Below are 23,125 nucleotides of genomic sequence, written 5' to 3' on the forward strand. Positions count from 1 at the left end.
GATTCAGTCTTTATTAAAACACAAAAAACTTTCTGCTTTCTAGTCTACGCCTTTGCTGCTTGCTCTTTCTAACGGCAGACAGAAGAAACAATGCATGTACATGCGTGCGTACAAAACTGTTTGAGTTGCTCTTTCATTTGATATAATATTTATAATTGTAAGTTAATTGTAGTAGATACTACAAAGCTTCAAAACCCTAATATTAATTTTGAAACACCCTGCATTACTTCACATTGTGTCATCCTATATTCATGTCTTTTATATACATGTCATCAGGGCCGGTCCTAGTCAATTTGTTTCCCCATGCAATGGCATAATTTGCCGCCTCCCCCTTTCTCCAGAAAGAACAAATCTTAAAAGTCATAATTTTAAGTATGCTACTCCAGCATGAACAACAAAGGTGAGGGTAAGTGCAGTTGCACTCAGAAAGGCTTAAATACTTACTAAAAATGCAATCCCGTTGTGTCTTTTTTTTAAATATTAATCTATTACGTTAATGAAAGATAAAGCAAACACACCTGCAGAGGAAAGATGGTAATCCTTTTTATAGAATTCACTATCGAGCTTCAATCTCAATGTATCAGTTTGCAATTCCAGTGCAACTAGTTCTTTTATCTTTATTTCTTGATTCCTCTTCAATATCTGTTAACTTTTTTTTTTTTTTTAAAAAAAAAAAACTAGTTTCTATCTCCAATGATAAGGAACTTGTTTCTGACAAAAACAAGACTAGTTGTCATATCAAAACTGTGATAACTTACTAAATGGAACAGATATCCACTACTACTCGAGAACTGAATTCTTGCATTTGGCAACAAACAAGCAATTTGTGCTCGGATTTATTCGACCATTTGCTTTAATATTGTCCATGTGGCCTTAAACTAATGCAACCTAAACATAATTTATGAATGTAGTATTCAAATAGGTCAGCTTAGTAAATGTAACTACCATCATCATGAAGTCTGTTTCCAACAAGAAATATTTAATTTAAATAATATACTTATGACAGATTTTACCGGACCATCCGAACTTGCCGCTCCACGCAAATGCACGTGTTGCATATATGGTAGAGCCGGCTCTGCATATCATATATATCTAGTCGACAAATTATTTATATATGACATTTAGAAAAATACTATTAGGCAAATTAGTATTAGTTTTTACCTTTAGACAAGTTATTTGAATTTTATACTGTTCGTGACATTATTTTCGTACTTATTAAAGGCCTGCTTTCATGAAAAAACAAAATTTCATTTCTACTTTTATTTCTTAGTTGATATTGATGAAAACTGCTGAAACCCGAATTGTTAATAGGTATGGTATTCATGTAAATTGTAAAATATTTGTAGCGTATCAGTATCTAGCGTTTAATTTATGTTGCATTTTACGGTGATTATACCTACATAAGAATATTTAATACTTAAATAGACGTAAGGTGCATTAGAAATGACTATTTGAAAAAAAACGAAATTTAGAAAAAAAACGAGAGGCAATGTTTTTTTTCTAAAAAAAACGTACATTTCTGAAAAAATACGAACGGTTTTTTTTCTATTTACAACACTACATGTATTCCATCGCGGTAAAACTTGCTGGGCCGTGAAGCGAAGATAATATCAAGTGCATTTTGCACCTCTACTAGAGATTTGAACTGTGGTTCTCTAAGGTGCTTGTCCAAGGAATGGAACAGCCGATAATCGGACAATGCAATGTCCGGGGAGTATGACGGATGCAATAGTGTTTCCCATCCAAGGTGTAGAATGGTGTTCCGGGTCATCCTAGCCACGTGGGGCTTAGCGTTGTCCTCTAACAGGAGGACCCCTTTGAGATTCAGAAGTGCTGGCTCCAGAGTTTTGAGTTTTTCTTGAACACGGCTCAACTGTTAACAGTACACAGTTGCATTGATGCTCTGACCAGCTGGTAGCAGTTCTCGATGCACGATGCCGCGAGCAGTCCACCAAACATACAGGAGGATCTACTGGTGCAGTGCTGGTTTCGGCTGTTTTGGAATCGGTTCATGGGATGCTAACCAATGATGACGGCGCCGTGGAGCTTCGTACAGGACCCATTTCTCATCATGTCAACAGCCTGCCCAGAAATGTCTCCTTCCTCAGACGAGACAGCAAAGAAACACATGTGTCTGCTCACATTACCTTCTGGCCCGGAGTCAAATCATGTGGGACCCATCGATCCAACTTGTAGTGCTTCCCAAGTTGATAGAGGTGCTGCTGAATGGTTTCTCCACTCACACTGAATTGTAGTCCCAGTTTCTCACTGTTCGCCTCAATTGCTGCTTGAAGATCTTCATTTTGTACATGGGTCAATCCATACGAAGAGGTCCAGAGGTGGTTGCTCGATCATCTCCAAAAATTATAAAATTTTGAGTGTAAGGAATCTTGTGTATGAGAAGGTCAATAACACTATTCACGTTGTTGTATGTACAGCGGGGGACACTTCTAAATGGTACACCTTAGCCGTAAATCTCCATATGGCTGTACCATTTAGAAGTGTCCCCCGCTGTACAAGTGTTCCTGAATGGCGGCCATCTTTGTTGTTGGTGGAGTACCATTTTTTTCATTTGCAAGCGTTTACGAAAACTAAAGTTACTCAGGACGTACGTATCAGACGAACTCCAAACAAAAACGAATGTTTAGAGGAGAGACTGAAGTAAACGGAGAATAAATACTCTTGCTTCTAAATAAATATACAGAGTTGCAAACCAATACGTGAAATCACTAGAAAAAGTACAGAAAATTACACATTTAAAGGGGCTGTAATTTGAAATGGCATAAAGTGGGGGGTTCATAAGTTTTGTGCTAAATACTATTGCTTGTAAAAAGTCTGTAGAAATATGCACAGCTATGATACTATTGGCCTCGTAGAATTATGTTGGTCCGAAAGTTGAAGTTTATGATTTTGATGCCATGTTTGGAGCGTAATATCTCAGGAGGGCAAAGTGCTAAAAATTGCTGCTTAGGCCACAAAGTAATTCTGTATGTGCATAAACTAGTGCAAAAAAATCATGACTGATGTTAAGTGGAGAAAAAGTGAGGACATGATAAAAACGCGAAGAAAGCACGCGCGTGACGATTGTCGATAGCCCGGAAAAACTTAAATGTTTTGATATGTTTCATGCTAAATCTCAAAAACTACGCATGGTTCAGCAATTAGATCTGCTTTTGTTCGTGTTCAGTTGTGCAAAAGCTTGCGAGTGGCGTTTGTTCTGTCTTTCTAGCTCCATTATCATTGCCACATTTACAGAGTGGACAATTTATCTTGACCATCCGTTATAACGGACAAACCAAAATAGAGAGGAAAGCGAAACTTTGCACGAAGCAACTATAAAAAGGAAGACATTTTGTATGTATTAAACGGAAAGACTCAACAGTGTTGCCACCCAATATAAAGTTATATTTTTCAAATGTCACTACGTCAGATTATTACAGATTTCAAATCAACGTGTCAAACGTAAATTGAAAATACCACGTTTATTATTCAGCGTTGCAAACTCAGGATATTATAGTATCAGAAACATCCAAAGTTCGGAAGCCTTTAACGCAAATACAGTATAACGGAGGTGCACAGGATAATACACATCGAAAGTACTTTAGTGTTGGATACCATGGTCATGGTATGACTTGTTTCGAATGAATAGGAACGAAGTTACTAGGGCTTGAAAATTTTAATTTTTTTGAAAGCATTTGTTTCGAAAAAATTCTGAGATAAGTATCATATCTAGTTACTTGTGTGGTTTGTAATGGGTGTGTAAATTATTTTGCCGTTTACAGCACTTCGATACCTCAAACCGTTCCGGAGATATGATAAACATTGCTGAAGTTTGCAACACTGCTTAAATCGTGTAATTGGGAGAACTTATTGTAACTACAGCTACTAAAAGCTATTTGCTGTAATGCTATAGAAGAGAAGGGAAATAACATCCATTTTAAATATTTTCCACAAATACGCCATTTTCAGCAGGAAAGGATAGATAGGTGTAATGCAAACTTGTGACCACATTAACTTCCATAACTGGGATTGAATTTTAATGATACTGTGCTGAAACATGAAGTGCCTTAATACCGCGGTCCAGTTCGACGATGGGTGTCGTGGGTGCAAGGAGGAGCTAACACCCTTACCATATAGACGTGGCAATGATCATGGAATTAGAAAGATGAAACAAACGCCACTCGCAAGCCTTTCCACAACTGAACACAAACAAAAACGGGCCTAATTGCTGAACCATGCGTAGTTTTTGAGATCTAGCGTGAAATATAGCAAAACATGATTTTTTTACAATAGTTTATTCACATACAGAATTTCTTTGTGGCCTAAGCAGCAATTTTTAGCACTTTGCCCTCTGAGATATTACGCTCCAAACATGGCATAAAAATCACACACTTCAACTTTCGGACCCCCATAAATATACGATGCCAGTAGTATCATTGGTGTGGATATTTCTACAGATTCTTTACAAGCAATAATATTCAGCACAAAATTTATGAACCCCCCACTTTATGCCATTCCAAATTACAGCCCCTTTAAAACTGTAATTTCCTGTACTTTTTCTAATGAATTCATGTATTGGTTTGCAACTCTGCATATTTATTCAGAGGCAAAAGTTTATTTTCTCCGTGTACCTCAGTCTCTCCTGTAGACATTCGTTTTTGTTTGGAGTTCGTCTGATACGTACGTCCTGAGTAACTGTAGTTTTCGTAAACGCTTGCAAATTCAAAAAATGGCACTCCACCGACAACGAAGATGGCCGCCATTCAGAAACATTTGTATATACGACAACGTGAATAGTGTTATTGACCTTCTCATACACAAAGCTCGTTACACTCAAATTTTTATAATTTTTGGAGATGGTTGAGCAACCATTTTCCCCATCTTTGGACCACTTCATATGGATTGGCCCCATGTGTTAGTCTTCCGGCACGTGGTGCGTCTTCGAGTGTTTCGTCACCGTCCTCATATACCCACACCAACAACTGAGCTTCGTCTTATCGCCATTTACATTCAATTCACGGTGTGAGGACCAATGAAACACAGATCTCCACACTGAAAGCAACAGAACTTCCATGGTTATCTTTATATATATGTGACTTGTATTACTGATGACTTATGAAAAGATCTATTTGTGTAGTGCCGAAATCTTGTCCCTTTTCATTATTTTCTCTTTTGCAGCCAAATTTCTACCAAATGAGGGAATGGCCAAGTCGGTGAAGAAGAGTGTACAGGAGCTTCCGTCCATCAGTGTAGACGTAAATGTGTACCCAGTTATAGATCATATACTAAAAGTGGACCTTGAAATTAAGAGCAATTTCAGGTGCTTCAGGTGTTTATATCTAATAATAAGCTTGTGCGAGAATCTTAATATATTACTCGTTCACCATTTAACTCCATTCACAAATTACTATATTAAATTTATTGCTTCGTTATTATGTAACAACTTTGTCTCCTAAACAAGTGTGGGTACGGAAGGGTTTTCAGGACAGAAAACTAAAATTTAACGATAGCTTGGTTCAAGAGAATTAATCTATCCACACAGTATATCACCATCTTCCGTAGCATATGTAGTCATATATACCTATTAATTTTGATTTCGTGATTTTTCTCAAAAGTTGTCAGACGTATGATTAAAGATATCTCCTTCTGTCTATAAAGTAAATCAGCGGTGAGGTAAAGATGAATTTAAAGGGGAAGTTGTGATAAATTTCAGCGTAACTCAGTGACAATGTTATGCTAATGTTTTTCTTTTTCCTGATCAAAGTGTAAAAGATTCAAAGGTCAGTTTTTAGTTCGTGGTCTAGAATTATGAAGTATAATACGTTCTGACCAGTGTTAAATTTCTTAGAATTCCTTACATATTCTGTCATAACTCTTTTTCCCTTACCTTATGTTCAGAGGTAGGAAGTTGCCAGGGAAGAACAAACTCAACCCTCTTAATATAGTAATTCGCGACTACATCGTGTTCGTGAATTTTTTCGGGGTACACCCGTTTCTTCCTCTATTCTCATTACCCCAATTTTTCGATCATCATCATTCACCTGTCTTAATCATCCGTCTCCCTTAGCTTATAGAGAATAAATGTGAAACATCAAACTGAAAGATTTTATTTCATGTATAGTAATTCGTAAGTAAAGCAGAGTGATGGTGAATACTAATACATTAAGATTTTAATATGTACTCTACGTTGAGAGTTCAACATATATTGTTTTGTTTAATTGTTGATATGGTGTATAGTGTTTCTGCAATTAGATTTTCTCAACCTTTGTCTCGTAGAATGTGACATTTATTGTTAGCAGTGGCGACTCTTAAGGGAAGACGCATCAACAAAAATTTAAGTTTTATGGTACAAGTTAGAGATAGAAAGTTTCTGAAGTAGATTAGTACATTGAGTAGCTTTTTTTCCCTTAGCTTTTACGATAAAATTTAAACTTCTACCGTTGTGGCTTTTCGCAAGAGTTGCCACTAATTATTAGTGAAACTAATCTGTTACGTAGTGGTGTCATATCCTACACAAGTAAACTGAACTATATTCACTAATATAATGTAGTGTTTCATAGGCGTAACGTTCTCTATGCCAAAATGTAATAGATTTAAAAACAAAATTCAGGCTTATATCGTGCCTGGAAAATGGAAAATTAGTACTTAGTGTAGTAAATTATAATTTTGACTGGAGACAGTTTTGATATCCTTTCTGACGTGATTTTCAACCCAAATGTGTGCGAAGTAATTGTCGTATGTTCACTTAAAGCAGTGGTTCCCAACCTGGAGGATGTGAAGAGCGAGCAAAGGAGCGTAAGCTATGACAGATATAAAATGTAAAATTATAAATAAAACTCAACTTGTAGTAAAAATGTACACTTTAGCTTTAGGAAACTTCAAAACGTCTTGACATTTTGTCTTTCCTATTTCTATTAAAGATTTCTACTTTATTAAAAACTAAATAATTATGCAAATTAAATTTTTACAAAACTATCAAAAATGAGTACAAAATGCTATTTCAGTGTATGAGAGGAGTTTGAAACTTTACCAAGTAAGGGCAACGGAATAACTCATTGTGATGGTTGACATTGCGTTCCCTTCACAAGTTTTTTGATATTCGGTGATAAATTCGCCAAAGCACACTTGAGATCACTTTCCACTTCTAAGCCATTGCGATGCTTCGATTTCATTAAAATCCTAATTCACAGTGGTAAGTTCTCGAGAACTGAATAAGAACTTTTGAGGCTTCATTTGCTACTCTTGGGTAAACAGGCAGAAAACAAACTCATTCTTCCAAACACGTTGACTGAAACAGTTCTTTGCCACCTGAATCGCACTTCAATTCAATTACTTCCTCCTGAATTTCATGTGGAAATAAAACAACATCAATGGTGAAAAGTGTACTAATTTGCACTGCCTGTCTTTTTCACATAAATCAGAAAAATATTGCTTGAATTCATCATAAACTGAGTCTAAGTGAGAGTTGATATTGTCTCTTCACATGGTTAAATCACACTCTTTATTGTTAAGAAGGTCATTTAATCAAGGAAACGATGAAAGGTTGGCGTAGAAGCATTCAGACAACGTTTCTATAGTAGGATATTTTCCATGAAAGGTCTTATCGCGTCATAGGATGTCAGTGTACGTGTTTCTATCTTGGAGTTTGGTATTTTAAAAATGTCAGCAAGACATGAAAGAGAAAATACAAATATGTCATCAGTAAAACAAGTATGAAGTTAATCTTTTCCCACATTTAGGAGAAATATTTCCACATCTCGTACAACTTAATATGTTACACTCACGACCAACAAACTTCGGTATGGAAAAGTAAAGTTTTCTGTTCGGCACTGAGGTCGTCACACAAAGCTTCAAAGAGACGAGTATTCAGGGCACTTGACTTTACAAATTTAACAACTTTAATAGCCAATTATAATGCCTGCTTCAGGTTTTCTGGTAAAGTTTTCACAGCTAAGGCTTGCCTGTGAACTAAGCAGTGCAAAACAATAATTGTAGCATTTTTGTTCTTTGCCAGCTTTATAAATCCAGACCGTGGACTTAACATTGCTGGCACTCCATCAGTACATATTCTTACAACTCTGTCCCAAGGCAAACCATTTTCAACAAAACAATAACTGATAGCAGAAAACACATTAGAAACTTGGTATGTTGTCTCCAAACTTCTTGAAAACAATATTTCTTCCATTTACCCCTTTTCATTTATGAACCAACAGTACACTATTAAATGACAGCACTGAGATATGTCCGTGGAATCATCACACTGCAGGGCAAAAAGTGAAGGATTTCATTAATTCTACAGAATTGTCTAAAAGCAGTGTTTTGCCTTTTTTGCTGGCTTTCTCCTCTAAGTACAATTTTGGTTAACTTAAGTATGCAAGGTTTGATAAGGGTCTCACCAATAGTATCAGGTTTTTATCTTTAACTATTAGAAGAAAAAGTTCATTTGATGCTTCCACTACTTTCTTATTTTGTCCAGCTTCATACGTTTCAGCGAGTTTCTTTTCACAATAAAAAATCTTTAGATTTGTCTCTGAGGGCTGGATGTACATGTTGACAAGTGTCATTCCAATCGTTTGCGGTGGAGAGCATGATTGCTAAGGACAGCATAACACACAACACACTGTAGTAGTTGAATACCATCTTTTTTAATGAACGTAAAACCATACCTGATGTAATCTTCACTTAAAATATTCATTTTGAAATGGACGCTACCATTTTACATCATACATAGACACATACTGACCAGTTCCGCAACCAGAGAGGCCTAGAGGGGGCCTACCCCCCCCTAAACTTTTTGTGGCTCCTCCAGACCTCAATACAAAATGCTATTATTAATGCAAAAAACACAATTTAGATACTTGTAAGAGAATTTTTAATGACTTGCCCCCTCTAACATATTCATGGTCCCCCCCCCCCAAACCTCTGTGGCTGTTTTCAGGCCTGATGCTGACACAAACGAGAAATTACATACAACATTCACAACACCACAAAATAAACTAAAATAATTTGGAAAGTGGCTAAATAAAAATTCTATAATATTATTAGTGTTTAACAGAAAAGAAAAAATGTCCAAAGATGAGACGCATACCAATTGATAGATCTTATTAAACTGAACAAAATTATATATGTCAACATAAAAGCTCGTGCATAGTTTTCGAGAAAATTCACGAAAATAAATTATTTTGTAAAACCAAAAATTGACGCTGAACGAAAATCACGCCACCTGTTAAGGTGATACTAATACTGAAGCTCTTCATTATGACACAAGACGACAGCACATGGTGTGGTTGATCAGATACGGCCCAAAATTAAGATCTTAAGATCAGCACTTAAACTTTATTTTCCATTTAAAACGTTGTCCAAAGTTAAGACATGTAAGTTGATAGATCACATCGAGCTAAACAAAATATCACGCTTCAAAGTAAGTTCTGATGCATAGTTTCGGACAGAATCCGTAAAAGCGAACTTTTACAGCAGTAAAAAAATAGGTTGTCCGTTGCCAATAATAATTGATATTTCTGAAAAAAAAAAAAAAAAAAAGCAGTGTCAAATATTAGATCGTGTCTTCTTCCAGCAGTCGCCCACACACTCCTTACAGTTCTGAACATACTTCTTTAATATCTTGAAACATTTGGTTAAATTAATTAGATTTTCACCAATGTTCACATATCTTTTCAAAACTAGAAACCGAGGATAAGAATTTCCAGAGTAATCAGAATTTCACAGTGTACATGGTTAGAATTACATAATATCAACCAATTTGATGACAACATAAATACATGGAAAGTTTAATCCTTAAATATCTTAATATCTTACATTGTTACACACATTTTGTTTGGGTCTAAAGAGAATTCTCTGACCACCCTGTACTTGTTAATTGGATATATTTTGCAGCGTTTACCACTTATTAGCTTCTTTCCACACATTTGGACCGCCCTTTAGTTGGAAGACAAACATTTTAGTGAAAGAATCTTGGCTAATAAATAATCATTTCGCCACACATATTCACATTAGTTCTCCTTATTTGCCCATTAGGTATGGACTACTAAAATTTCATAAAGTCAATATTTCATTACTTCAAATAACCTCAGGAAGATTTCATTTCATCTATAAAATCGCCAAATAGTTATCAGACTACATTACTACCAACGTGGCTAAGTTCAAGCATACCATCAATAATAGTTATAAAATAAAAACAGACATTTTCTCAATAGTACATGCAAATAAATTAAAACTCTCATTAATTGATATAGTTCATCCTTTAGCTATCACGTGCACACAACAATGGCTCTAAGAAAATAAATTCAATGATAGATATGAAATACCAAATATTTTGGAATTATGCTTACAGATTGATTACTTCTAATTTGAAAGCAAGTTTTACAATAAATAGAAAATCACTTAACCTTCAATTTAGGCATTTTGAACGGATATACTAAACCTGCTTTAGAAAAGTGGAAAACGTAGGCACTAAAAATATATATACAATATAAAGCTAACAAACAAACAAGACAAAGTTCTAAAAACAAAAAAACAAAAAAAAAACTTTTTTTCAACTATGGTCAAAACTGTCATATAGACTACAGCGAGTAGCTCAGAAATATGATCTAGTCACATTTAAAAATTACCACACAAATAGTTTGAGCGCATCAGACATTTGTTTGCCAGTTTATCAATGTCGGAAAACTTAAATAGGAAGGTAACAACCAGAAGGTAACCATGTGTCTCTCCCAATTCGGAAACGGCTTTTTTTTTTTTTTTTCTTAGGATTTGTTAATACCTAATTTTAGCTCATTTATCCCATGTAATGTGTTCAGGAGTTTAATTATGTTTTATAAAACTTTACTTATTTTCAAGCGTAGGAATTAAAATGGTAAGAATGAAAGAAGAAAAATAAAAAACCTTGGTTTCCCGAAAGTTTTCTAAAATGGACAAAAGTTAGTTAGAATCTCTTATATGAGTTGCCTTCTTGAAATTGGGCAACTCATATAAGAGATTCTAAGGACCGAAACCTTGTAGTTTGTAGATATTCAAAGCATTTAGCCTCTATTGAGCACACCATTAAAAAGGTGCAGGTGATCTATAGGACAAACTAACAAATCGAAAGATCGACTTTCATATTCTATTATATCAGAGCAAAAGCACCAGAATTAAATCTTGATCAAGGCTCATTGTACATAAGCTGAAGAATCACATAATTAAGCTTTTCAACTCTACTAAGAACGGCCAATCATCAATGGACTAACTGAACGCAAACCATTTCAGTCAGTACTTTATTCAAAAATAAACGTTCCGCATTAGCGTTTGCAAATTAGCATACACAATGGAGTACACACACAAATAAATAAATAAAGTTGCAACATCACTTTTGGAAAAAGGAGTTTATCAATAGGCAATACTTCAAAAGTACAGGATAATACTTAACATAGATATATTTCACATATTATCTTCAAATGTAGGTTTAAACACTGAATACACAAAATTTGGGATATCGCATATTTAAAATTCACTAACAAAACTATACCGATTCATGGCTTGGCAGCACTTTTCTGATAATGTACAGGAAATAGAATTATATTTGATCAACCATCTAAAAAAGCCATTTAATTCATTTCGATATTTTAGTTAATTGTAGTGCATGTATATAACTTATTATTCAAGTTAGTGAATATATATTGTAGGAGCCAAAGTAAATATTGGAAATTTAAAGATACAAAGATGAACAACATAATATGTAGGTAAAACTTTTTTTTTTAACTACAAGGAAGGAGAATCTGTCGTAGGTTCGCGCAATAAACAAGGAACTGAAATAGTCATCAACAAAATAAAGCAAATATGTAAAGGTATGTTTTTTACATTCTGTTGTTATATGTTTATATTTGTTATTGCAGATGGAACCGTTCAGTTCATGGTGAAAATTCTCAGGCTTTTTGGGTGTGGATTGAAGAAGGCGATATCGGCTTTATACACGAGTATGATAAGATTCGATTGACACAGCAACAGGTAATTGTTAAGTAATGCTGAAAAAAGTTAATACATTTACTATGAACCATGTTATTGTTGGGAATGGAATAAGTGGATAGTAACTATCCAGTCATGAAAGGATTAATATTTCTTCCTTACACCTCAGGTGTTGTTTTGAATTAAGAAAAAAGAGAAGTTACAACATACAAGATCATTTCATAAATTTGTGATTTTATTTGATGAATTTATAGCTATTTAATTACATTTAATTACAGGTACAGGAGAAGGAATCTCAGAAGTGCACTATAACAATACATTTGAGCCAATATCTTCCTGCGCGATGCATGGTGAAAGTAGTTAGTGATGAATGGCTAGGATGTAGTAGCTCGCACACTTTCAATGTTGGAGATCTCGTCATTCCTAACAGTGAAACTCAATTCACAGGTTTGTTTTATACATGTATTTTTCCCCGACTGTAGAGAAACTGAGAGGAGGTGGTTTTTTAATGTACATGTGTAAGAGTTGTTCACTTAATTCCCAGGGTGTATTGTTCCACAAAACTTCGGAATCCTCACCTCCGGGTGATGGCAATACCCCAGAGCACTCCTAAGAGGATGTGGGAGAGGCAGACAAAAATAATAAGAAACGACCGAGATTAATGTCGAATCCATAATTTTCAGGGTCGTTTGGATAAAGAATGACACTCCAGATGTCATTTAAATTCAAGTTCAGGCCCCATTAGCACCCTTAGAGGGGGAGGGGGAGTTATGACATAAAAATAATGGAAAATCACTGATGTTAGTGTCGAGCCCGTAGTTTTGGGATCGTTGAGATGAACAGTGACACTTCTGATGCCATTTAAATCCAAATTCAGCTCGCATTAGTACTCTTGTGGGAGGGAGAGGGAATGGTGACATGTAAAAATAATTAAAAATACCGGTATTAGTGTCGAATGTATAGTTTTCATGCTCCCTAAGTTAGTTGGTTACAGTTTTGCTGACCTTTAAGTCCAGGTCAGCTTCCAGTTGGGGTAAGACATCCGGAGCACTCCTAGGGAGAAAGGAGGGAGAGACATAAAATGATCGATAACAACTGATATTTGTGTCAAATCCATAGTTTTCGGAGTCGCTTAGAGAAATAGTGACACTTCCCAATGCCATTTAAGTCCGATTTAAATCTTCATTAGCCACCGGAGGAGAGAGGAATTGGTGGCATGTAAAAATATCGAAAACTACCGATATTAGTGTCGAATCATTACTTTTCAGGGTCACTAAAGTAATTGGTGACACTCCTGATGCCGTTTAAGTACTAGTTGAGCCCCCAATAGGGGGCAAGACCCCCTGAGCACTCTTTGGGGAAGTGGCGGACACAAAAATGATAAGAAAGATTTGATATTAGTTTTCGGGGTCGCTTAGACAAAGAGTGACACGCCAGATTCCATTGAACTTCAAGTTTAGCCCCCTATTAGCACCGTCGGAGGAGTGTGAAATTCTGACATAAAACTAATTGAAAATTACCGATATTAGTGTCGAATCCATAGTTTTTAGGATTGCTTAGTGGCGCTCCCAAAGCCCGTTAATTCCCATCTGCAGAAGGTAGGATAGGGGAGGTGAAAAATAAAATGTCAGAAATGACTGAGATTTGTGTCAAATTCATAGTTTTCAGGGTCGGGAAAACATCTGAATGACTTTTGGAATATAGTTAGTACCCATTTCAAGCTGGATTTTTTAATCATATCAGTTTGACTAAAGGCGCATTTTGTGGCGCCAAAAATAGAGTATTTTCTGTATTTTTATCATTGCATTTTCATTGAAATAAATGTACTAAGGAGGAAGGGAATTCAAATATTTCCCATAATCCTATTCTCTGCATGCGAAGAAGGGCGTTTCAACTAGTATGAAATAAAACATTGCAATAGCTTTTGATGCAGAAAACCCGTGTTCGATTTCCTGTGGGAGTTCATATCGTTCGGATCTCATGTTAATCTGTAGGTCCACGTCTATTGGTGCTGAATGATTACTTTAAATTCCAAACAAATAAATGTAAATAATAGAACAGTAAAGAGAATAATGCATTAAACTAAAGCAACATAACTAAAAGTGGCACTATACATAAAAATCATAAAATCCTATAATCTTTTACCTACGATTATAGGACCTGGCTTTTTGAAACTATATAAAATAAAAATGCCTTATGTCTGAAATTCTAAATGACTAGTAGAAGTTAATATGTGGGTAATGAAATTATAAAAATTGATTTCTTATACAGTAAAATCTTTCTTCAGCGGACCCTTTATAAACGAAAACTTTTCTTAAACGGAAATATTTTACGGTCCGTTGAATATAGGATCGAAAGACGTGTTAAATTCCCTTCATTAAGCGGAAACTGTGCTACGCAGACAACGGAAATCAAAATGTGCCTTTTAACGAAAACATTCAAGTTCCAGATTGCAGCATTAGAAAGTTTTTAGACATCCATCGAGAGATAAGATACATATATACAATTGACTACGTTGTCAGCGAAACAGATAGTGATGTGCAAACCGAAACAGAGGCAATGGATGTATATAGATGCTTTAATTGAGAATTATACGGGAATATCAAAGGAGGAGGTAGAGGAAGAAGAGTAAAATGGCATTGAGCTGGAAGAAGAGTGTAGGGTAAAGATTTACCAAGATGCTGATAAAAGTTTAAAGGAACTGCAACAATTTGCATTACGTCAAAATGGCAATGATATATTTACAGTGAAACCTCTGCTAACGGACACCTCTATAAAGCGGACACCTCCCATAACGGACATATTTTGTAATCCCCAAACACTGTAATAGGAAAAAAAAACATATTGGCAAACCTCTTTAAAGCGGACACTCTCTAGTACGGACACGGACAGTATTTCCTGTCTTTTATAGGTATTATTTACCTCCGTATTATGGACACTTTCTCTTAAACAAATTAAAAAGTAAAGGTTTTTTTTTTTTTTTTTTTTTTTTTTTTTTGAATGAGTACTGTGTCAGCAAAGAAGCACATGAGGGTGTGACAACATGCTGTCTCCTCAACTGTCTGTTCTGAAACTCAGAGGAAAGGTCTCCGTTTAACAACACCCTCATGTCCTTTGCTTGTTTGTGGAAAGTCAAGCAGCTATTCAGTAATGTATACAGAAAACTCTCCTGGACTATGGGAAAAATAAAGTTAACGTGCGTACAGTATTTCTTCTGTTCATTGTAAGTTTTGTGTGTATTAATGCGCAGTAGAAATAAATACTGGAAATTGACTAATATACGTACAGCATCTTATTTTATCTTGGTATGTCCATTATATACGTGCTGCTCTTTTTTTTCCATAGGTCTACCTTCGTTAACCGGAAACCTATCTTTAACGGAAATTTTTGGGAGTCCCGTTCGATTCCGCTAAAGACAGGTTTTACTGTATATGATTCATCTAGTTCTAATCCTCAATCTTTATTTCTTCACGCAAGTTCTGTAATTTCCAGTATTCCTTATGTTCTTTAGAACTATATGAAATAAAATTGATTACCTTACCTCTGTCGTACTAGCTTATCCTTAGTGCATTTGGTAAATTGGCTAGACCCTGCCTTCAGATAAGAATAGACCGTGATTATACTGAGTATCGGCCGATTTTCGTTTGTCTGAGGAGAAAAACAGAAGTGGAGAAGTAAAAGCCTTTGCAGTTTTCTAGCCGACAGCTATCCGCTACAACTAAGGAAACTCAGGAAAAGTTTAGATCAAGATGAGAGGTAGAAGGCCAGTTAAGTTTTCTGTTGGAATCTCAAATAAAAATTTGCTTTTAGAATCAGTTGATTGAACTGTTATGGGAAATTGTGATTGCATTAGTAAAGTACATAAAACATTTGATTTCTTCAAGGACAATATTCTTTTCGTTGTTAATTTCTTATTTTTGTTCTTTTCTTGTAGAGTTAAAAGATCTTACGTGTCTGGAACTTACAGCGTTGGGCAATAAAAGTTTCGGGAACCTGTACAGTTTTTCTTCTTATAATAAGTTGCAGACGCAAGTATTTCATAAACTGTACTACTGTGATGATAATGTTCTTCTTGCTGCTCCCAGCGGGTCAGGGAAATCAACTGCAGCTGAGATTGCAATGCTAAAGGTCTTTCGAGATGATGAAAATGCCAAGGTAATGTATTTGAATATATTCATATTGTAGTGTTACATTTGTATATCAGTACTAGAAAAGATGTTATCTTACTTAAAAGTGACAAGGCTTCCCTGTCACAAAACCTCTGTAGACCCTATAATGAAATAACGCAAACATATTGAACAGTTATTTCATTTGACTGTCCGAATAGTTGACTTTTGCTTGATTTGTTGAAATGCTTTGTATAAAAATGAACCTTAGCTAAACTAGCCTCGAATCGTTACATGCCATAACAAACTATAAAGCGAATGGATTGTAAACGCGAATAATAAAGATCATGTAGTCTTATCAGCCTATCTTGTTTTCCCATAAGTCTGTAGGTAATTAATAATATAAGAAATGTTTCACAATTATGCCTGAGGCGGAAGAGTGGTAAGCATGCTAATCTTGCTATTTAATCATTCTTTGCTGTTGCATATGGCGGGATGTCATGGTATGTTGTCTGTGTTGCTACTTAGAAGGGTCACTGCATATTCACTATACTAGTATTGTTGTTATTTGTTTCTTCTCTGTTTTGTTGTCCTTGCTCAGATTTCTTTTTCTTTAGATCCATTATCCCTTTAATAGTGAAAAAGGTTTTTGACTATCTTGTGTTTTTTTCTCCCTTTTCTTTCCTCTGCAAGAAATAATTGTTGGAAAGATGAGTTCACTTTATTTCATTTGCTTTTTTTCCAGAACACCTCAGATTGTTATTCTTATAATGTTAGAGATGAATTGAGATTGGTTTCATGTACAGGGTGTTTTATGTTTTATTGCTTCTTTGTGCATGTATAGCATTCTCCTTACCTAAGTTTTTTTCACGTATGTGCTATTCATTTTATTTTGTATATCATTGCCATTTGTACTTATTTCATCCCTTTATTATATAATATGATCATTAATAGGTTAAGTAAATTTAGGATTTACGATAATTTGTCTTGTGTGTGTGTGTGTTTAATGACCTTTCTTTCCCTCTATAATGTAAAAGGCGTAAATATTTATCAAAGAAAAAAGATATTAGTAAAAGGCCTATTTTCTATAAGAAGTATATGTGGCTCGAAGTCTATTGTAATCATGCTTGAGCCATGTTGATTTACAAATTTGTGACTGATGGCTGAACTAAATGGAGAGTCCGTTATTTAAAGGGAAAGAAAGTGTAAGAGTACAGAGACTTATCACTTAAAACGAGCGCATATATATGTATTTATTTCTTAGAAAAATTCTCCTTTGATTTTCCTTTTACTAATGTCTTCACCTCCTCGTTACTATTAAACATCCGATTCTTCAGATGTTTTTTAATAGAAGTCCGAGAACGTGCAAGTTTTAAGGTGACAGGTTCTCAAATGATTCGTGCTGCCAAGTTCCTCAACTTTTGGACAAGCATTATCGTGTAACCGAATGACCCCTGACCTCAGCATGCGTGTAGAGTAATGCAGTAACAGTCAGTGTTGATTGTTTCGTCACACCCTTTGATGCACCAGTAACAATGGTTCCCGACTATCGAAGAACACAGCATGACTTTTCCTGTGAATGGTTGGGATTTGATTTTTTGGCTTGGGCTGATGAAGGATGTTTCTACTACATGCAAGACGATTTTTCAGTTGGTTGCGTGTGGTGAAAGGGGGGTTTCGTCTACAGAACGATTCAAAAAAGCATATCCTATCAACCGGTCTAGTCGAACTGCTCAATTAGCTGATTGATAGATGCTAAATATATGTCCATGCGTTGCAGTTTTATGGAGATAACATCGTGTCCGTGGGTTTTCTTGGGATTCTGCCATTCCCTCCCATGTTCTCATTACATTAGTTTTCATAATCATTCACTTTCATTAATCATCTGTCTCGTTTAACGTATAGGATAGGGTGGCCACGCGTCGACCGGTAAGTCATGAGAGGTAGCTCGCGGTGGTTTGTGTCATTGGTCTGTATCGATCATTGTTATTGTTTTAAGATTTCCTCTAATGAGCTACGACTCTTTCTGCAACTGACCTCTAGCTGTTAATTGGAAATTACCCGCCAAATGATGTAAAATCTAGCTTACTCCTAAATCCTCTAGAACGCTCTAGAATGGCTTTCACATGCCATGCATTGACACGTCTCGAAAGTTCGTGATCGTAGGACTGGACTTGATATGACTATAAATCCTGGCGGGAAGTGATGTATAGATTAGTTGTGCCGCAAGCAGTCGAGCTGATTTTGCTACAGTGCATTCCCCTGCTACCGTACATTAGAATTTTGACAGTGGATTCTCACCAATTTTGTAGAAATTTTTAGTCGCATTGAGTCTTCCAGGAGGCATGGATAAAAAAAACCGAAGACTTACTACTATCATTGTGAGTGGGAAGATGGAGAGCTATCAAAACATTTAATGTAGATATTCAAAACAATTTTTCTCTTCAAATATGAAAAGAGTCAGCGACGCTAAATCTCCTTTCGTAGAGCGTCAGGGAAACATACCACTAATATAGAATGCTTAAATTAACAGAGAGTTTTTATTTTGAAAATAGACCGCTAGTGATTTCTGAAACGAAAAATAGACCTCAAATCTAAAAAGCCCTGCTATAGGGTATAACTGTCGGACGTAAAATTAAATATTTCATTTCTAGCATAATATGCGTGGCTCGGTATAATCGAGATATTTCGAGTTTGATTTGGGAACCCTGATGCTATGGGACCGAAACCGACTAAGGCGTTCTTGTGATTATCTAAGTCCCATAGCATCAGGGTTCCCAAATGACCCGGATTTTAAGGGATTATCATTATTTTATGATTTTGTCCCGTGTCCCGGGGAGCTTCGATACGGGACAGCAAGTCCCGTATTTTGCCCAAATGACAAATTTACCTCAGACAATGACAACGACAAGCCCGCAATTTTTAATGAGTCGTCATGAGTGTGGGCAGTAATTGGCAAATGATATTTCAGAAAAGCTCTGAGTTGCTAAGGCCGTATCCTTTTTCCTATTCATCATACCGTCAAATTCATTTATGGAAAGAGTTTTCTCACATGTGAGTTTGAAATGGACTGACACAAGAAATAAGTATTGCCCAGTTGATAAAAGCTGAACTTATAATAACAGTCAACTCTCCGATTTAAGCTGCAGTGAGTTTTTCGAAAGCTTAAAGAAAAATCCAAACTTGAAAAAAAAATTGTAAGTGCAGTTAAGTCAAGCGTGAAGTATGATTTTTTTTTTTCCCAGAAAGTTTAAGTAACCTAAATCCAATGTTTTAAAAGTATGAGTTACCTAATTTTTCTTATAATAACTCTTTGTATTAGTTAATACTTTTGTATTTCTTTCAGTCTAAAATGATCATTCTTTTTATTTGAAGCCTGGCTCATTTTTTACCACTAGATCATGTTTATCAAAACCCTTCTCGTAATACTTATTGAAACTCGTCAACCCATCCCTTATTTTGAGTATTTTTATTTGACAACCCTGCATAGCATGAATGTTTAAAAATGAGACATTATTATTCAGACCTCCATGCCAACTCCTTAAAAGTAGAAAATTATATGGTGTAATTCCAATAGATAGCTAAAATTATGTGTGTGTAATTTATTTTTAAAACTAATTACTTGAAATTAAATGTTGCAGATTGTGTTCATAAGCCCAGTGAGGGAAGTTGTGAAAAAAAGAGTAAATGAGTGGAGAAAAAAATTTGAAGCAATGCTTGGTAAAAACGTTCTCGACTTATCTAGTCACGTAGAGGCAAGTGTAGAAATTGTGAATAGTGTAAATATAATCGCCTCAGTACCTGAAAAGTGGAATTTGTTGTGTAAAAGAAAAGAAATGAAACCGATTTTGAACTCGGTGGCTTTGGTAGTTGTCAGTGAGTTACATTTACTTAATGTTTGTGACAACTCATCCTTAGAGGAAGCTTTGGTGCATGCAAAATTAATTGCTAATAATTCACGTCAAAGACTGCGGATTATTGGACTCTCTGTAACACTAGCCTTTCCTGAAGATTTGGCAAAGTTGTTAGTAGCTAATTCTGTGTATAACTTTAACTATGACAGTCGAGCAGTGCCTTTACAAATACAGTTAAACACGTTCTGTGAACCATGTTACTCTTCCAGAATGGCATCTATGAGTAAAAGTATTTATGAAACAATCGTGCAACATGCATGTTCTCAACCTGTGTTAGTGTTTGTTCCTAGCATTCAGCAGGTCTTTATGACTTTTATTAACTTAGTTATGTCATTACTTGCGAAGCAGCAGCCCGATATGTGGATTCATGTAGACAACACTCATTTAAGTTTCATTTTAGAAAAAGTGGAGGACAAGAACTTGAGAATAGCTTTAAGATATGGCATTGGTTTGTGGCATTCTAACTTGTGTGAAGGAGATCTGCAAGTGGTGTCAGATCTACTCTCCTTGAAGGTGATTCAGGTGAGTATTAATATATATATATATTTATACAGGGTGGTAGGTAACTCCACCGAAAAACTTTGGGAGGTCGTTCCTTATACGAGATGAAAGAAAAAAGTTCTAATAAACATGGGTCGAAAAACGTCTCCTTTCAGAGTTATGAACTACAGAAAATTCGAAATATCACGTTTCAAAACGCCGTGGCTTAGAAACTATAAGGCCTCTCCCAAGCGGTTTAAGGAATTACATAGAAACTGGTATACACTCTATCTAAATATCCATGTTTCAGTATCACCGATACCAGCGAAACGAATGCACTTATTAGTACTTAAAGGAGTATCCCTATACCTCAACTTCCTTTTTACAGTTCCTTTCACCGGTAACGGAGGATGGTAAAACATGGATATTTAGATAGAGCACATACTGGTTCCTGTGTAATTCCTTAAACCGCTTGGAATAGGTTCTATAGTTTCTAAGTTAAGGAGTTTTGAAAAGTGATTTTTCGATTTTTCAATGGATCATAACTCTGAAAGGAAACGTTTTTTGACCCATGTTTATTAGAACTTTTTTCTTTCATTTCGCATAAGGAATCGCCTCCCAAAGTTTTTCGGTCTAGTTACCTACCACCCTGTATATAGAATTAAATTCGCCTTGCAAAGCATAGTTATAGAAATTATATCTAGCATCTACTGGAAAGCATCCACTAACCTGCTTAAGGGAAGCTGGCGTCTGACAAATAGTTTCACTAGTCGTAAATAAAAAAACGAAGGGGGGAGTTGTTCGCCAATTACACTGTGTAACAAATTTAAACTTTTTTCTGTCCCTTAAATGAAATTATGTGATTTTAACTAAATGACAGGTGCTGAATTCATTGGGGGAAACCAAAATGTTCCATCACGTTTTTGTTGGGCAGACCACAACACATCATACGAAATGTACATATTTACGTATATTTACTATCTAATGTAGGCTGAGAAGGCGTATTATATTAACATTGAAGTTTATTGACTTACCCTTTAAAATACTTTCTTTGATCGCTTACGCTTGTAGACATCTTCTGGAATCCCTCTGACGATAGACCAGTAATATTCAGCAAGATACTTTCAGCCCATTTTCCACTGCAACGCTTTTCAAATGTGACAATGCTCTGATGAAACCGTTCTCCGGGTTCATCACTTACTACGCTGAAGTTTTAAGGGAAAAGTCAACATGTGAGTGCCAAAAGTGTAATTTTAATGATATATTGCATCCAATGAGTTAAAAACTCCGCATCATATCACTAATAATAGTTTCATAATTTTCAGCTTTTACATTTCCAAGAAATCTTCAACATACCGGTTTAAATAACAGCCAAGCTAATTTCTCTATTTCAAAGAGTTTAGTTTCCAAGTTTTCATCCTGCATGACTGTTTTAATCTGTGGACCAACCCGTCATCCTTAAGTTCGGGGATTTCTCCTTAAGGTGCGTGAAAGCAATACCTTCTCTATTTAGTGCTTTAACAAAAATTGTCATCAACCCAAGTTTGATATGTAATGGTGGCAAAAATACATCTTGAGGGTTCACAATTGGTTTACGAGATATGTTTTTTGTGCAAGGAATGAAATCTTGTCTTTGAGGCCAGTATTTAAGGACGTAGTGGTTTACTTTGTCACAGTGTCCCGCTCACATAAAAAGAAACAACAGTACTTGGATGTCCCTGTTGCATTCCTGTGAGAATACCAATAACTTTCAAGTCCCCACACACATACCATTTGATTTTTTTAATATTCAGTGAAGTCCAATATTTCACTCATAAGTTCATACGTCCTTTGTATGAGCCGCGTATGCTACAGAAACAGAATAGAATAGAATACTTTATTAATCATTGAACAACTACATGTTGTAATAAATTTCGTCAGAAATAAAATTAATACATATAATAATAGAAGATAATATACAAGAAATGTAATAATAATAATATTAATAATGACAATAACAGTGAATATAATAATATTAAGTAATACAATATAAATATTACTATTACACTAACTTATGCTAGAAGTTGATCATCATGCACTCCTCAAACTCTTTCAAACTATATAGAAGTAGTCTATAAGCATATTTTTAATATATCTTCTGAAATTTGTCAAATTCATTACATGCGTAGTTTGAGGGAGCTAGTTAAATAGTTTTATACCATTATATTTGTAACTTTGTTGTGTCTTACATAATCTAACATGTGGAGTATCAATGCTAAACTTAGACCTAGTATTATATTCGTGTATATTTACACGTACAGTAAACAAATCAGGGTTCTCTTTTACGAACATTAAACAGTTGTAAACGTATATAGATGGTACAGTCATGATTCGATATTTTTTAAACACTGTGTCTGGTAAGCCTTCAATACACCTAACCGCTCTCTTGCCATTTGAAAATAGAATGAGCTCCAGTAGAGTTACCCCACAATAAATTCCCATATAGTAAGTGGGGATGAAAGAAAGCGTAGTATGATGTTATCATTAGTTCATGTCCCACACTTCTCCTAAGCTTCCTCAACAGATAGAGAACCCTAGTAAGCTTTTTACATAGTTCTTGTGTGTGTGCTATCCAATTCAATTTGGCGTCCAAACGTATCCCTAATAGCTTAACTGATTCGGAGC

General features: G+C 35.4%; 1 protein-coding gene across 6 annotated transcripts in view; it reads left to right on the plus strand.

Annotated features, from left to right (window-relative positions):
• Window positions 1–23,125, plus strand: part of LOC145694845 (activating signal cointegrator 1 complex subunit 3-like) — a 204,185-nt gene that overhangs the window by 149,488 nt on the left and 31,572 nt on the right. For all 6 annotated transcript variants that reach the window (XM_081771534.1, XM_081771531.1, XM_081771535.1 and 3 more), the window contains 5 exons: window positions 5,179–5,320; window positions 11,892–12,003; window positions 12,240–12,408; window positions 15,896–16,116; window positions 19,709–20,503. In XM_081771534.1, coding sequence (XP_081627660.1) covers window positions 5,179–5,320; window positions 11,892–12,003; window positions 12,240–12,408; window positions 15,896–16,116; window positions 19,709–20,503 — 1,439 coding nt within the window. The remainder of the gene's footprint in view (window positions 1–5,178; window positions 5,321–11,891; window positions 12,004–12,239; window positions 12,409–15,895; window positions 16,117–19,708; window positions 20,504–23,125) is intronic.

Source organism: Thermobia domestica, chromosome 9, assembly GCF_964235325.1.
Source record: "Thermobia domestica chromosome 9, izTheDome1.hap1.1, whole genome shotgun sequence".
In the NCBI taxonomy this organism is placed as follows: Eukaryota; Metazoa; Arthropoda; class Insecta; order Zygentoma; family Lepismatidae; genus Thermobia; species Thermobia domestica.